The 15,642-nt window shown below is 39.2% G+C and overlaps 1 protein-coding gene across 1 annotated transcript in view; it reads left to right on the top strand.

The window, feature by feature from the left end:
* The window catches only part of EMC5 (ER membrane protein complex subunit 5), a 77,530-nt gene extending 62,125 nt beyond the window's left edge, over nt 1-15,405 (top strand). Inside the window, exon 4 of the mRNA XM_068379698.1 lies at nt 13,377-15,405. Within this exon, the coding sequence (XP_068235799.1) occupies nt 13,377-13,506 (130 nt within the window). The 3' untranslated portion in view covers nt 13,507-15,405. The remainder of the gene's footprint in view (nt 1-13,376) is intronic.
* The last annotated feature ends 237 nt before the right edge of the window (nt 15,406-15,642 follow it).

The following is a 15,642-nucleotide window of genomic DNA, read 5'->3' as shown; positions in this document are numbered from 1 at the left end:
TGAACTAGTGTTTAGTCTCTTCCCCAGCCACTGAGTTTTTTATCTTAAAAGATGTTTACTGTCTTTTGCTGGTATTAATGTGCTTGCATTATACGACTGATTTCGCAATTACTACCTTTTGATGAGGGTAGAATTGCGTGCTTCAGGTAGAAATCAGTAAAAGTTTCGATTTCAGTGAAATAAGTGCAAAACAGAAAATCGTAGTGATAAAGTGATATTGCGCAAAGTGTTATCAGTGTTGCGACCGAGGGTTCGTCTGTTCGTGCCTGTCGTTCACCTAGTTCGGGACCTCTTGCAAGCTCCCAAGCCCAGGGGAGAAGTAATGTCGTACGACTTATGGGTTCGAGAGGCCTTGATCAGCGAACAGACGTTCCCTCTATGGTATCGGGTGTATCTTACCAAGATCTCCCCTACCATAAGGCGAGAGAGACGATTTTCTCCTCGTCATCCGAAGGCTTTTCGCATAAGAAACCTGAAACAAGGTTTCGAGGCCCTTAAGCGAAAGTCAGTCCTTTCATGACAGGTCCAGCGTCCTGGTTGTAGCCATTAGGACAGGTCTGACCCTATGCAATCATCGGAAGACTGCTCGCCGCCTAACAATAGCGTAACACAGACTCCGAAAGTCTTTTTGTTGGCAAGGTTTTGCGGTCACAGACGTTACCCTCGTCTCTTACCGCAACCATTTCCGTTGATCCTAAATGGGTTGTACGGCAAGATATGCAGAATAAGCTTGCCTCCCTTATGGAAGACTATTCTGCCGATAAGTCCGTTGAGCCTAGCCGTTTATCTCATCGAGATCCTGGCTTTCAGCCACCCTAACGTTCCTTTGTGCGTCCTGTTGACGTTGGCGTAGCTAAGTCACGTCAGTCAGGTTGTTTAGAACCACACTCGATGCGGTCTCGTGTGGATTTTCAGCCACATTTGGACGTTAGGCCACTTGCTGATGCTCCTGTTGACGTTCAGGACGTTCGCTAACAATCGGAGTTGACTTGTTTTGACGCTGAGCGTCAACCTCCGCATTCTAGAGTTGTTTTGACTGCTCAGTCTAGGCGGTCAAAGCAGTCTCGAGTGGACGCTGTGCGTCCTCATGCACCTGTTGTTGTTGACAGTTCACAGACTGTCAAGCAGTTACATGACGTTGCGTCCTGGTCTCTCGCACCTGTTGTTGTTGACAGTTCACAGACTGTCAAGCAGTTACATGACGTTGCGTCCTGGTCTCTCGCACCTGTTGTTGTTGACAGTTCACAGACTGTCAAGCAGTTACATGACGTTGCGTCCTGGTCCGCTACTAATGCACCAGTGCGTGTGGACTCTGCTTGTTAAGCATTGCCACCACGGTAGGTCTCTCCCTTGCTTGAGACTCAGCTATTATCGGACAAGGTTCCTTCAGATGAGGAAGTTGCTGTTCCCCCTCCTACTGATATTCCCTTGAGGACTCTGTCAGACGGAGAGGAGCCTAAAGCTGCTTAGCCCTCTATGGACTTTAAATAAATCATGCTGATTTTTAAGGATCTTTGTCCGGATCTTTTTGTAACTGCTGCTCCTCGTTCGCCTAAACGTCAGAGCTTACACTAGGCCTAGCTACTTCGAAGCCGTTGTTTTATAAGCTAGTGCTCTCTCGCTCTCCTAGAGAGCTTTACGTTTGCTACGCGACTGGTTTATCACCAGGAGGAGTTTGGGGGATACAGCCTTTGCTTTCCCTTCTTTTAACCCTGGATAGGTACGGTGGGTCGTTTGCGACCCCGAGCGTCAAAAAAAAACAGGTTTTTCTCACGTGACTCACCCCTGTGACTGAATTTGTGGGTGATCGACCTGCAGGAGGTGTCTCCCCTACACGCTCTAGTAGTGTCCAGATGTGCATTGCTGTAGCTGTACTCCTTCCCCGATTTCTGAGACGCGTCGGGGTCGTTCGCGTCCGAGTTTACCCTTCTGAGGTAGTTTGCATAATTATCAAAGTTATTACGTATTATGAAATTGTCGTAGAATGGTGCAACTTGTATAGGTTATCAGTTGTGGAAAGTCTTGGTGGATTGTTTGGCTACCATGTGCATGTTTTTTTTTTTAGTTAAAATGTCGTTCATCACCACGAGGACCATTTTACCGCGAGTGCCCCTTTTTCATTTTTTTTCATTTTTTTGCCAAGTCATTTTTCCGTAAGATATTGCCAAATAGTGTCGTAAAACTTTTGCTTGTTTAGTGTTGGAAAGTGTGTCTAGATGATCTGGCTACCCATGCATGACTTTGTTTTTGTCAGATACGACGTAGTTATTGGTATATTGGGTATTTAACTGCGGTTACCAATTTCTGTTTTTTTTTCAATATTTGTAAAAATTACTACGTAGTAAGGAATTGCCGTATATTATTCATTTTTTTTTCATGTTTATGTGTTAGAAAGTGTGCCTTGATGGTTGGGCTAACACGTGCATGTCTTTTTTTTTATCTGAGATGTCGTATATTAGAATGTCGGGCATTTTACCGCGAGTGTCCCTTTTTAATTTTTTTTAATTTTTTTGCCAAGTCATTTTTCCGTAAGATATTGCGAAATAGTGTCGTAAAACTTTTGCTTTTTTAATGTTGGAAAGTGTGTCTAGATGATCTGGCTACCCATGCGTGATTTTGTTTTTGTCAGATACGACGTAGTTATTGGTATATTGGGTATTTAACTGCGGTTACCAATTTCTGTTTTTTTTTCAATATTTGTAAAAATTTACTACGTAGTAAGGAATTGCCGTATATTATTGATTTTTTTTTCATGTTTATGTGTTAGAAAGTGTGCCTTGATGGTTGGGCTAACACGTGCATGTCTTTTTTTTTTTATCTGAGATGCCGTATATTAGAATGTTGGGCATTTTTCCGCGAGTGCCCCTTTTTATTTGTTTTGCATTTTTTTGCTTAGTCATGTTACCGTAAGGAATTGGCAAGTAGTGTCGCAAAACTTATATTTTTATAGTGTTGGAAAGTGTTTCTAGATGATCTGGCTACCCATGCCTATTTTTTTTTTAGCCAGATATGGCGTATATATAAGTATGTGTTCGATTTTCCTGTGATTGCCATTTTTTCGTTTTTTCCCATTTCTTTCAAAATTACTACGTACTAAGGAACTATCACAGAGTAATATTTCATTTATATGTTTATTTGTCGGAAAATATGCCTTGATGGTTTGCCTAGCACGTGGCTGAAATTTTTTTTTTCTGAAATGCCGTATATTAGAATGGCCATTTTTCCACGAGTGCCCCTTTTTATTTGTTTTGCATTTTTTTGCTTAGTCATGTTACCGTAAGGAATTGGCAAGTAGTGTCGCAAAACTTATATTTTTATAGTGTTGGAAAGTGTTTCTAGATGATCTGGCTACCCATGCCTATCTTTTTTTTAGCCAGATATGGCGTATATATAGGTATGTGTTTGATTTTCCGGTGATTGCCATTTTTTCGTTTTTTCCCAATTCTTTCAAAATTACTACGTACTAAGGAACTATCACAGAGTAATGATTCCTCTAGATGTTTATTTGTCGGAAAATTTTGTTTACTTTTTTTTGATTGAATATCATCAAATTTTTTTAGCTAAAATATTGTTTTACATTTTTTTTTTCGATTTTATTTCCCTTCAAAAAAAATTTTTTGGGTCAGAATTTTAATTTTATAGTCGTAAAATAATCGACAATTATCCAGCAACCCACCATACAATTTTTATGCATATCCAATAATAATTAGATTAGTAAATAACACCTTGAAATTGACATACCCTTCCTACATTTCAAGTGGCAGATTAGGGAGTCTGAGTCAGTGTGGTTGGCGGCCATTTTGTGGACATATCCGAAGCGTAAGCTGCCCTATCTATATATATTCTTGTTCCCTATAGAATTTGTGATATTTTGGTATATTTTTACCTGCATAAATATCATATTATATATTAAATATATGTATTTTTTTACGAAATTTCCAAGTACTCAAAAAATTACCTTTAGATATGGCCCCTGATATAAATGTAATTTACAAAATAATGAAATTTTTTTTACATATTTCTATTTTAGGATAACATATGTTTATTCCCTAAAAAAATTAGCCACTTCCTATTTCATTTGGGTACCCAAAAAAATTCATGAAATTTGGACAATTTTTTTTGGCCAAAAAAAGTTACCCTTTTTTTCTCATTTCAGATCTTCACCTCCATGGGTCTGACTTCATCCAAAATACATCAAGATGTGTCCTAAACATTCAAGAATCAATTCCTAAAAGGATTTGTGTATATATGTATAAACTTTTTTTTTATGAATTTTTATGTCAGGTCTTTTTTTTTCTACTTAATTTTTTAAAATATTTATAATAAATAGTTTTTCTGCAGATGAGTAGTATTTATCTTTACAGTTGTTTTAAGCATTCATTGAAGTTTTTTTTGGCAAAAGAAAAAAGGAGGTTACTGCAAAAACTGATTTTTTAAGAATTTTTTTTGGCGTCGGGGTCGTTCGCGTCCGAGTATACCCTTAAAGGGGTGTCCGAGGACCGTACCTATCCAGGGTTAAACTGGCTTATAGAGCGAGAGTCTGATATGACACGAGAGAAGTTCTCGGCTTGGGAGTTCCTGCCTCTGCCCAGATAGACTTCTCAAACCTCATAGACTCTCCCTGGCGCCTGGCCATGAGACGCTCCAAGATTTTACAGGTCAACTTCACAGCTGTTTTCGAGCCTTTGAAGTTTTGCTGTACAATTATGTCATGCATAAACAAGGCTTTCAGGGATGGCTCCAATGATCTGACAGCCACGTTCTCTGCAGGAACAAGTCCCTCAGGGATGGCTCCATGATTTGGCAGCCATGTTCACTGCAGGAGTACGTAGGAGGCAAGTGCGCTCAATGTGTTCATTGTCAAGACAAACTTCACGATGAAGTCTACCAGGCTGTCTTGACAGCATTTATGGAAGGCGACTGGATGGTCTCTCTCGACCTTCAGGAGGCATACTTCCACATTCCTATACACCCGGATTCCCAACCGTTTCTGAGGTTTGTTTACAGGAATGTGGGGTACCAGTTTCGAGCTATCGGGGATCCGAACCTCCCTGTACTTGGACGACTGGCTTCTCAGAGCATCGTCCAGCCTTCGCTGTCTGCAGGATCTACATTGGACGTTGAGTCTGGCCAGGGAGTTGGGACTTGTGGTCAACCTAAAAGTCCCAACTGATCCCATCCCAGATTATTCTATTTTTGGGGATGGAGATTCGCAGTCAAGCCCTGCTCGAAGTCCAACTAATGCTGAAAAGAAAACGTTTATTCAGTCAGAAGTTGGAACAGTCTCGTAGGGACTCTCTCATCCCTGGAGCAGTTTGTCTCACTAGGGAGACTACCCCTTCTGCCTCTCCGGTTCCATCTAGCCTCTCTCTGGAACTAGGACAAGACATTAGAGACGGTATCATTCCCAGTCTCCGAACCAATAAAGGCATGCCTGAAATGGTGGGACAGCAATATCAGTCTGAGAGAGGGACTATCCCTAGCAGTCAAGAACCCAAACCACGTGTTGTCCTCAGACGCGTCGGGTTTGGGTTGGGTGCGACCCTGGACGGTCGGGAATGCGCGGGTCTGTGGACCTCAAGTCAGAAGAGCATGCACATCAACAGCAAGGAGGTATTAGCAGTCCACTTGGCCTTGATGATATTAGGAAGCGTCTTCGACTCTAAGTGGTAGAGGTCAACTCAGACAACACCACAACTTTGGCGTACATCTCCAAGCAAGGAGGCACACACTCCTTCACGCTGCTTGAGATCGCAAGGGACCTTCTCTTATGGTCTAGAATTCGAGGCATCTCCCTGTTGACGAGATTCATCCAGGGGGACTTGAACGTCTTGGCAGACTGTCTCAGTCGGAGGGGTCAGGTGATACCCACGGAATGGACCCTCCACAAGGACGTGGGCAAGAGTCTTTGGGCTTCTTGGGGTCAACCAACCATAGACCTCTTTGCCTCCTCGTTGACCAAAAGGTTACCAATCTTTTGCTCTCCAGTCCTAGATACAGAAGCAATTTACATAGACGCGTTTCTACTGGATTGGTCTTTTATGGACTTATACGCATTCCCACCATTCAAGATAGTCAACAAGGTACTGCAGAAGTTCGCCTCTCACGGAGGGACAAGGTTGACGTTGGTTGCTACCCTCTGGCCCGCGAGAGAGTGGTTCACCGAGGTACTTCAATGGCTGGTAGACTTTCCAAGAAGTCTTCCTCTAAGGGTAGATCTGTTACGTCAGCCCCACGTAAAGAATGTCCATCAAAGCCTCCCCGCTCTTCGTCTGACTTCCTTCACACTATCGAAAGACTCTCAAGAGCTAGAGGTTTTTCGAAGGAGGCAGTCAGTGCGATTGCAAGAGCTAGGAGAGCTTCTACCATTAGAGTATACCAGTCGAAGTGGGAAGTCTTTCGAGACTGGTGCAAGTCAGCATCTGTGTCCTCGTCCAGTACCTCTGTAGCCCAAATCGCAGATTTTCTTTTACATCTGAGAAAGGTTCGCTCCCTTTCAGCTCCCACGATTAAGGGCTACAGGAGCATGTTGGCTTCGGTCTTTCGACATAGAGGCTTAGATCTTTCCAACAATAAAGATCTCCAAGATCTCCTTAAGTCTGTCGAGACCTCTAAGGAACGTCGTTTGGCAACTCCTGGATGGAACTTAGACGTGGTCCTAAGGTTCCTCATGTCAGACAGGTTTGAGCCATTACATTCAGCCTCCCTGAAGGATCTCACCCTCAAGACACTTTTCCTAGTGTGCTTGGCTTCGGCTAAAAGGGTCAGTGAACTTCATGCCTTCAGTAAGAACATCGGCTTTTCTACAGAAAAAAGCCACTTGTTCACTTCAACTTGGTTTCCTGGCCAAAAAATGAACTGCCTTCTCGTCCTTGGCCTAAATCTTTTGATATTCCTTGCTTATCAGAGATCGTAGGCAACGAACTGGAAAGAGTATTATGTCCTGTTAGAGCTCTTAAGTTCGATTTAGCTCGTACTAAGTCATTACGAGGGAAATCTGAGGCATTATGGTGCTCAGTAAGAGACCTTCATTGCCTATGTCAAAGAATTCTTTGTCATATTTTATCAGATTTTTTTAATACGAGAAGCTCATTCTCACTTGAATGAGAAAGACCGATGTTTGCTTAAGGTTAAGACGCACGAAGTTAGAGATATAGCAACCTCCGTGGCCTTCAAGCAAAATAAATCTCTGCAAAGTATTATGGACGCGACTTCTTGGAGAAACAAGTCAGTGTTCGCGTCATTTTACTTAAAAGATGTCCAGACTCTTTACGAGGACTGCTACACACTGGGTCCATTCGTTGCAGCGAGTGCAGTAGTGGGTGAGGGTTCTACCACTACACTTCCCTAATTCCAATATCCTTTTAATCTGTCTCTTGAAATGTTTTTAATATTGTTTTATGGGTTGTTCGGAAGGCTAAGAAGCCTTTCGCATCCTGATTGATTTGGCGGGTGGTCAAAGTCATTTCTTGAGAGCGCCCAGATTAGGGGTTTGATGAGGTCCTGTTGTATGGGTTGCAGCCCTTGATACTTCAGCTCCTGGGAGTCTGTCAGCATCCTAAGAGGATCGCTGGGCTCCGTGAGGAAGACAGACTTACAAGGCAGAGTAATCGTCTAAGTCAACTTCCTCACCAGGTACCTATTTATTTTGGTTTTGTTATATTGATAACTGCCAAAATGAAAAAACTCTTAGCTTATACGCTGTAAACATAATTAACTCTGGTCTCTACCCACCTCCTTGGGTGTGAATCAGCTATTATATATTCACCGGCTAAGTTAAATATTTAAAAATGATATTTTAATTATAAAATAAATTTTTGAATATACTTACCCGGTGAATATATAAATTAAACGACCCTCCCTTCCTCCCCAATAGAGACGCAGTGGGATGAGAAGAAATTGAAGGTTTTGTTTACATCCGAGAGTGGTATCTGGCCGACAGTTGGCGCTGGTGGGCACACCCGCAACCTTCATAGCGATCGCTCGCGAGAATTTTTATGTATGTGTCTGTCGAGCAACAGAGTTGCAGCTATTATATATTCACCGGGTAAGTATATTCAAAAATTTATTTTATAATTAAAATATCATTTTTTATTCTGCATGGAAAGATATACTCTTTTCCATTGAGCCATGCTCCTCGAGTTTTGTCGCAATCTGGGGTTGTGGTAAACATGGAGAAATCCACTTTTGAACCCAAGTTGGACTTGGTACTGTATATCTTGATATGCAGATAGACATTAGGAAAAGTTTTTCCATCGCATGTAGGAATTGCAAGATTCAAAGAAGCTTTACTATCACAGGTAAGAATTGTAAGATTCAAAGAAGTGGCTCATTAATTACTGATGCGAAGCCCATTACAATCTCATCTGTGCCAGTACCTGCGGAGTCACCTGGCATCGTTAGTGTCTCTAGTGCCCAACAGTCCCCTTGGCATGCATTCACTTCTGTAGCAGCTGAAGACCTTTGGGTCTTAGGTCAAGGATCCTCCCGTAGTGCTTATTCCGGGGGATCGGAGCAAGGGAAGACCTGAATTGTTGGATCCTAGATCCGAACATTCACAGAAGGGTAGATCTTTCTCCTTCTCCTGAGTTGATGCTCGACACGAAAGCATCAAAAGAAGAGTGGGGGGTTGGGCGACTGCCCATCTGTGCAGCACATGACACCCATGCTGGGCCAAGTCAGATCGTCAATGCCACATAATCCTCCTGGAGTTGAAAGCAACTTGCCTTGCTCTTCAACTTTTCCTTCAGCACCATTTGGGTTATACCGATACAAGTAAGGAGTTTCTATTTCACGACAACTTTGCAACTAGTCATCAAAATCCTGCAGGGGGCAGAAGACAATATCGTACAATCACTCTGTCGGCTCTGTTCTTACCCGGCAAAAAGAACATCTAGGTGGACAAACTGAGCAGGAAGACTCAGGCAGCTGGTTCTTAGGGGTCCTGGGACCCTCTGATAACAAACAATGTGTGTACTTTGTTGGGTTCCCCGACAATAGACCTGTTCTCGACGTCCATTACCGGGAGTTTCCAGTGTGCTACTCATCAGTACCGGACCTATAGGTAGCACTTCAGGCTGCCTTCCAACTTCTGTGGGACAACCGGGGCGTTGACGCATTCCCCTCATTTTGACTAATGAGGAACTTCCTCAACAGTTTAAGATCCGCAACCAACCTATCCTGTTATAGCATCATGCAGAATGGTACTCTGACCTCCTGTTGCTGACAGAGATTCCAAGGGAGCTTGCTTTTCCCCTTGACTGGCTACACCAACCAAATGCTTGGATTTACAATCAAACAGTGGGATCCCTATTACTTCATTCCTGAAAGGAATCCAGCATCTCTTCACCGAAAGAGCGTTTTTGCAACCAGTAGTAAAACAGATGTCTGGTTACCTCAGGTGGTGTTTGACCTCAGTCTACCAGGCAAAGAATAGAATCTTTTGTGGTTAGCATTATGGAAGTGGTGTCTCTGCTCAGAACCACTATACGGTTCCCCTAATCGCAAAATTAATACCTTTTTCTCCTAGAGGAAACTGCTCAGTCTTGGCGGTAAAGGCTATTGTTCAGTCTTAACCCTGGACAAGTATCGTTCTTGGACACCCCTATTTAGATATTTAGGGGTCGAGCTCGACCCCGACTCCAAAAAAAATTCAGGAAAAATTTAGTTATGCATCAATCTGTATTGTTTGACTTGCTAAAAATACTTCAAAGAATGCTAAAAACTACTGAAAATATAAATGATACCCATCTATAAAATAACTATTTATTAGAAATATATTAAAAATTTAAGTATACAAAAAAAAAAGACGACATAAATATTCACAAAAAATAGAAATATTCATATACACATAAATTCCTTTAGGGACACCTTCTTAGATGGCAAAGCAACAGCGTGTAATTGCTGGAAATGAGTTGGACCCATAGAAGTCAAGATCTGAAATGAGAAAAAAAAAGGTAATTTTTTTTGGCCAAAAAACTAGTCCAAGTTTCACTAATTTTTTCTGGTACCTAAATGAAATAGGAAGAGGCTAATTTCTTTATAGAATAAACTCATATTATCCTAGAACAGAAATGCATAATAAAATGTGCACTAAGATGTAATTTACTGTTATATCAGGGCCGAAATCTAAAGGTCATTTTTTGACGGCCTAGTTTCACAATGTAAATTTCTTATGAAAATCATTGTATCTCCTATAAAATATGATATTTATACATTAAAATATACCAAAATATCACGAATTCTATACAGAACAAGAATATATAGAGATAAGCCAACTTACCTTTCGGGTATGTCAACAAAATGACCGCAGACCGCAACAACTCTTACAGCCCATTCTACCACTTGAAATGGAGAATGGGTATGTAAATTTCAAGGTGTTATTTATTTATCTAATTATTAGTGGATTGGAATAAAACTGATATGATGGCTTTCTGGATGTTTGACAATTATTTTTATCATATAAAATTTAAATTCTTTGAAATAAATTTTAGATAAAAAATGGGTGATATTTATTTTGTAAAGATTAAAATTTCAGTATTTATACAAACAAGTAGTAAAAAAAGAAAGTTTCATGATTTAACCTAGCTATAACTATCAGGTACAGTTCAGATACAAGACAGTTTGAAGCTATAGACAAACAGGCTTCCTGCTCCTCAAACAAGTGGTGTTTGTCATGTGGTCAGTCTTAGGTGGGCAGCTATGACAGTGAGTCCTTTCAGGAAGCTTGATGTGACCAACACAAAATTGATACCATACTTACAGCAAGAGAAAATAGAATTAGTAACTAATAAAAGTGAAAGGATATCAAATAGCAAATCGGTAGCCAATCAAAGTAAAATGAAATCAAAATAAGAAACTGCTGACCAATAAAAAGTAAAATAATATCAAATTTATTATATATACATAAACTATGATCTATAATAATAATAATAATAATAATAATAATAATAATAATAAAACACTATATAAATCAATTTCAAGTACCTAATACACATAAGAAAAATATTTGCAAATACGAAGGAGAAATGATCAGAGAAATAAATATCAAACACATGAGGTTGCAAGCTCCATATTATCATCAACATCTCTTTTTAACTCCATTAGAAGTGTGTTGATGACATCCATGCCAAGGGAATACTGCCTGCTGGCCATTATTGAAGATAAATTCAAAATAAATAGAAAAAAATCAGAAATTTGCAAAAAATAAAAAAAAATTCAGAAATTAGCATTTGAAGGAAAATGGACCTCATGGCAATATATGGCATCTAAGCCAAAACCAATGTCATGCAAGTGGTAGACACACCATCCACCCACACTTTCCAACTATAAAGAACCAAACAAGTATCAACTCTGTTCGACAATTTATAATTATGTAATAACTTTGCTGTTTGATCACTTACCCCTAATTAGGTATTTCAGGGTCGAGGTCGACCCCTGGGGGGGGTAAAAAAACGGGGAAGGAGGGAAGTTAGACGAAAATCAGTCCTAAAGCAGACAATGGCATGTAGACTAGTCACACCTTGCAGGTCGATCACGTCCATATTCGAGACAGCTGATGATTTATGGGGGAAAAAACAGGTTTTGAACATGCTGTAGGGGTCACATACGACCCATCATACCTGTCCAGGGTTAAGCAGTCTTTAGACTGAAAGGGGTTGCTATTTCCTCATCGGTAAAACTATACTGTACATGCTCTTATGGAGTTTGAACACGCTTGCCCTCAGTCAGAAATGAGACCACCTTTTTGGAACCTTGTCCGTTCCTGGAAAGGAGCACTTACGAGTCATTACGTCAGGCTATTAACCGTGATCGGACTCGAAAAACAATTTCTTCTCGTTGAGTTACATGGTCTCCCCTATGTCATAGCTCATTCCTGGGTATGGGAGCAAGTTGCCTTCAGATCCATCCCTTAGTTCGTTGCTAGGTTCAAATTCCAAACTGATGATCCTGATCAGCTGCCTTTGTGTCCTGTAAAAGCGCTGTGATGATTTTTATATAAACTCATGGATCTGGCCCACAAATCAAGCACTTGCTTGTCAGCATAGGCAGAGTCAAGAAGAGGGTGATGTGGTACACCTTCTCCTTGGAGATCAGACAGGTCATCAACCGTGCCCTCATTCCTTCCCCTCGTCAACAGTAACACGACGTTAGGGGCATAAGTACATCTCTGGTGTATAAGAAGAGCTTATATGTGATCCAGGTTTTTCAAATGCTGGTATAGACAAGACCCACCAACTGTGGGCTAAGCACTGGTCCTTATTTTTGATAGACCCTGTTGTAGAAAATGGTATATCTATCTTAGTTGTGACTTTTTTTCAACATACAATCTCAGGACTATTAGCAGTTGTTCGATGACAGAGGATATGGTGTCAGTCTGGGATGAAGGTAAAAGGAAGGACTGGCCTTTTATTTTTCTTCAGCTTCACCTCTTGGTGCACAGCGTCCGAATAACTTATCAGCTGAATCTTTTTAACTACAGGGAGAGTTGGGAAGTATGGGTCCCCATTGTGTATATTCATAAAGCCTTGGGTTATACATAGGCCATGACAATCGCAGTTAAGTTCTTACACTCATAATCACTTTTGCACGGGTCGTCAACCTGCTGGTATTGACAGGCCATTGGTTAACGAGATGTCATGATGCTCATTACAGTACAGTACTTGCATTATCGTGTTCGGATATAGGGAATCTGAGTCAAACAGTTTCAGCTATTTCCTCCTACCTATGAAGTGAGTCTCCATAGTAAGAAATGGAGGTTTGTATTTGTGTTGGAACAAATGACAAATTTGGAAGTACAATAATTTGTATTTTTCCTAACTATACAAATTGGAGTTCATACACATACTGTCCCGCCGTCACCTAATCTTCCTGGAGAAAGTCCTGGCTGCAATCAAAGTGAAGAAGGTATGAGTGAGGGAAGGCGGTGATGCTTTTCCCCACTGTCAATGGTAACACCCAGAAAGATTGTTGACACCTCATTAAGTTTTATAGCCGTATGCCAGCTTGTGCTGATATCTATATCCATAGTAAAGAACTCAGGTTTGTATAGTTAGGAAAAATACAAATTATTTCCGAATGTGTCATTTCAAGAAGGGAAGGATTGTAGTGTTTGTTTGTCAGAGACAAATCAAGGAGAGGGTGAAGTTCTTGAATGCAATGAGGAAACAGCCATGAGGAGAGAGAATAGCAGCAAAACCAATAGAATAGAATGAAATTTTCTATTAGAAGTGTTATGTGTGACATATCCCATTAAAGTCTGTGAGGAAGGGAAGAAAACCTCCTCCTAACCGTGAGGGCTTTGTAATCTTTCACAGCCATTTTGAGGATTTAGAAATTCTTACTAACTGAAGATTTTGTTCTCTTTTGTTTTTCAGATCTTGGGAAACCGTTGGCAATAGGCCTACATTTTACACCTTTGCTCATCGAGGCCGAGCTCTAAGCCCAAACTACGTAGCTCCTAAGTCTAAGAGTACTATGGATGGTGGGGAGAATGTTTCTTCATGAATGAAAACAAAATTGACTTTCCTAAATAGTCCGATTTGATTAGGGGGGAACTGAAATGACAGGTATTTCCAAAAACAAAAGGATATATTTTCTTGAAAGTCTTACGCCATAATATAATGGTAATTTTCATATCTTAGCTAAATTTTATGTATTCATTCTCATTAATTGTCTGTAGATTAGCATTATTTAGTTAATCATTTACTGTAGTCAAAATTACCTTCATGTTGATATCATAGATTTACAGTTAATTAATATTAACAATGATAATACATTAGTTTAAAATCGTACACCAAAGTACCAATATTTGTTCTATTTTTGTTTCTATAATTCAGATCATATAAAGGAATATAATGTACAGTAATAATGAATATTATGTTAATGAATTATTTGCCTATGTCAGTATACATATTGTTGTGATGGAGGCTTTGCATTTATTATTTATTATACCTGTTTCTTACCCATGTTTGTCTCTTTTTTAAATAGAATAATTCATTGCATATTTCTTATCAGATGTAGATTTTTACTGTTGTTGTAATATTAGTTTTGACCACTGTGAATCTTGTTTTGACTAAAGCAATGCATTAAAAAAATTACTCGGGGAACTATATCTGATATCAATGTCATTTCTAGGCTCCACCTGTGCCGCTCCGTGAAATGCTCCTTTTGCATCATTTCTAAGGTATATAACTGTTATGAAAAAGGAGTTATATACCTTAGAAATGATGCAAAAGGAGCATTTCACTGGGCGGCACAGGTCTCTCGTCCAGAAATAGATTTTTCCTTCGTCAAAATCCCTTTATTAATACATACTGGTATAAGTTTTTAGAATGCAGATAAGGTAATGAAATATTAATCTGTACTTAATTTTTCTTTATCATTTTGGAAATTTTGCGGACTAACCCAGGTATTATTGTATATACAATAATACCTGGAAAATGCATAGTACAGTATTGGAACTTTACAGTATATAAGCAGCTTTTGGAGGTTTCATTATGTCTCCTTAACTCTGTCTGGTACAGTACTTGGAGGCTGAAATTTCCATATTGTATAATCAAGGAAAATTGTATACAAATGACTTGATCAAGATACATTGCTATCAATTCTGTAATCATTTTGTATATTTAATTCACTTCAGCTATAATATTTTTTTGTTTGATTATGTTGTGATATACATTAGTGTGCTTCATATTGCATTAAATAACAATAGGTACATACATTTGTAACTGCAAATAAATTTGTAATTTGAATATCTCTTTATATTCACGTGATTTAAGGTGAATTATCGTTAGAAATAATGATTAGATTTACAAAGCAACAAAAATAGTGTGTTTAAAGACATTCACTGTTATTGCTTTTTATTTCACCAAAGGGAAAACTCATTGTCTATTGAATGTTACCAGGTAATCAGCTTTAATAACTGATTTTGAAGGCTAAAGTACTTCAGCACAGTAAGTGAATTGGGATGAAATATCTTTTTTCAGTTTCAAGAATTAAAGCATTGCAGGAATCTGAAATTAAATGAATCAAAAGCAAGGAAACTTCTTCAAACGCAGAGAAGTCTACAGCTGTTATTTATCTAGTGTATTTAAAAGTGTCAAAATATACATGGTGCATTGCAAAGTTGTTTGACAGATTGAAAACAGTACAGTTATCCTTATGTAATATTATTATACAGAGTTGAAGACAATGTCCTGTTGACCTTATTTATACAATGCAAAATGGTGTTCTTCAATTACTTTTGTATCAACACATGAACCCAATTTTGTTTTTGTTTATTTGGTGAATCTAGCATTAGAAATTTGAGTATTGTTCTTATTCCTGGTGGATTAATTAGTAGTTTTTTCGTCTCCACATAAATGATAAAATTTTATACAGAAGTAAAATAAACCATATGAGTAACTTGGATTATAAATTTACCCCTATCGAGCCTAATACAGTACTTTCCATGTTTTATGTAGAAGTATTATGAGTACTAAAACTAATAGCTTATACTCATTTGAGTACTAAAACTAATAGCTTATACAGTACTCATTAAAGGTAGGTAGACTAGGAATTTCTTACCACCAAATCACATATCAAGGTGATAGTTCTTCAACTATCACCTATGTTGACATATGTTTTGTTTGTTTTTATAGT

Source organism: Palaemon carinicauda, chromosome 1 (assembly GCF_036898095.1).
Source record: "Palaemon carinicauda isolate YSFRI2023 chromosome 1, ASM3689809v2, whole genome shotgun sequence".
NCBI lineage: Eukaryota > Metazoa > Arthropoda > Malacostraca > Decapoda > Palaemonidae > Palaemon > Palaemon carinicauda.
This window is presented reverse-complemented; position numbering and strand designations above follow the sequence as displayed.